The following is a 1,983-nucleotide window of genomic DNA, read 5'->3' on the forward strand; positions in this document are numbered from 1 at the left end:
TCATATGCGCTTGAACGATTCTAGATTGTGATAAGCTGTCTTGTTGGCCGCGTTCACCAGCATCTTCAATTCGCCCTCGTCCCCCGATTGCTCGAACAATTTGCTCTGATTGGTCAGCATGTGGCTCAAAGGGCTGGGCGGTCAAGGCTTACGCGTAGCAGCTTCTCCGGTGAATTGCATCGTTTCAGCTTGTCAGGCAGACCCTTAACTTCGGCACTCCATGGGTATTGCGAAGGATTCTTCATGATCAGTCTCTCTACCACCTCCGCCAAAGCAAACAGCTTCATCGTGGCTGCGTCCATCTCGGCTGCATCGATCTGGCAAATTTGCTCCACTCCCGCTGCCACATTGCCAATTGTCAGGATCTCATGCTCACCTGGTCCGCCAGTTATGCTCGGGTATCTACCCACCGATCCTGACACCACCGAACTCCGTGAGTAACATGGTATCAGCACTTAAGACTGCAAGTGCTCTCCCCTGGCAGCGCAGATATTGAATTCCTTCGAGGACCTATCGGGCATGAGCATCGTTTGGCTTTTCATGTCGACCCTTGAGAGTAGTACGTACCGGCCGAACAATTGCAGCAATCTCACCCTCAGTGATAGTGCACCTTGATGCGAGGATGTGACTCACCGAGAGCTCTACTGGCTCCCGGACCAGAAACACCTGCTCCTCCCAACAATAGCACGCTACCAGGCCTAGAAAGCTGGGGTGAGATAATTGGCTGATTGTTTCCAGCAATGGCTTGATGGATGAGGATTGTTGCTTCAAAAGATGGATATTGACGAGTGTTGCTTTGCTTTTCCTGTGTCGGGCCAGAAAGACAGACTGTCCTTGAAAAATCACCACGATCGCCTCATACGTCTGCCAGGGGTCTCGAAAGACCGGGTGAATTGTCTGAACTTCAATTTGATCTTTCTGCAGCGCTGGACGAGGCAGAGCCAGAGTAGACGGGGTTATCGCTGGATCGGGCTGGGGCGTAGAAGATGGCGCAGAAGGATGAGATGTTCTTTCCAAAGTCGCCCAATCGGGCGTCCCGTCACGCCACAGCTCCAGAGGTTGAAAGGGCTGGCGCTGGATTGAATCCATCTTGTAAGGAATGTTTCGAGAAGGCAGACTTGGTTCTAAAGTATCCAAGCAACGTCGTATTGCTCAATGCTACATTGAGCAGCGGAAATATTGTATCCAGAGACGTTGAGGTAATCACTATGTTTATAATGAGGTCGCAGAGATGGAAGGTTACTGCTGACTCCCTGCGGAGCAAGCTTGACACTGACCTTACGAGCCGAGCATGGCTGTTTGTGTATACGGTTGTCCAATCTCCTTGGTGGTCAAGCGTTCAAAGTTGCGGTTAGACATAGATCACCGCGGTGGAGCCGGCCCTGCAACGGCCCAACCATGTCTGCTCATGCACTGCCCCGCAAACTCCAACCGGTTTAATGTCATGCATCCTCAATGAGATTTAAAATGGACTACTGTTTGTGTCTACTCACGACGGTGCTGAATACGGTGTACATAGCCCCAGGGCGAATCTCATGCAGTATATGAAATGGTTTCGTGTATTCATCACTCAGCTCTCGTCCATCTGAAGCCTAGACTATGGTCGGAAGCGATCGGGAACCCGCCTCGATCGAGGCGATCGACGAATAAGAGATGAGCTTGAGACCTGAAGACGGTCTGAACGCCGGGTAGGTGGGGTTGACCGAAGCTGTGGAGGTGTTGTTGGAACCCTTGTTTCTTCTACAAGTGTGTATGTGGCATCGAGAGGTGTTTCTGCTGTCGACTCGGCAGTAGTATTTTCAACAGCGGATGAGCGTAAGAGAGCACTGAACGATCCATGACATCGACTGTATCTGTATTAGTGAATGAACCGGGTAACAGAGGGTGATGGGATACGTACTGTGGCGGGCAAGAGGTGTTATTTCCCGGTAATCGATGGGCGAGCCATCCCTCCATACACCCCAAATGAACCACCCCCTTACA

The 1,983-nt window shown here is 51.3% G+C and overlaps 1 protein-coding gene across 1 annotated transcript; it reads right to left on the reverse strand.

Annotated features, from left to right (window-relative positions):
* PENARI_c067G00123 (uncharacterized protein) lies at positions 1 to 1,089 on the reverse strand (the record flags this gene model as incomplete). Its single annotated transcript, XM_022637595.1, has 5 exons — positions 1 to 105; positions 153 to 340; positions 411 to 510; positions 568 to 805; positions 863 to 1,089. 5 exons carry the CDS (start codon positions 1,087 to 1,089, stop codon positions 1 to 3), a joined length of 858 nt encoding a protein of 285 aa, XP_022482549.1.
* Positions 1,090 to 1,983: the final 894 nt, after the last annotated feature.

This window comes from Penicillium arizonense (genome assembly GCF_001773325.1).
Source record: "Penicillium arizonense strain CBS 141311 chromosome Unknown PENARI_contig067, whole genome shotgun sequence".
Classification (NCBI taxonomy): domain Eukaryota; kingdom Fungi; phylum Ascomycota; class Eurotiomycetes; order Eurotiales; family Aspergillaceae; genus Penicillium; species Penicillium arizonense.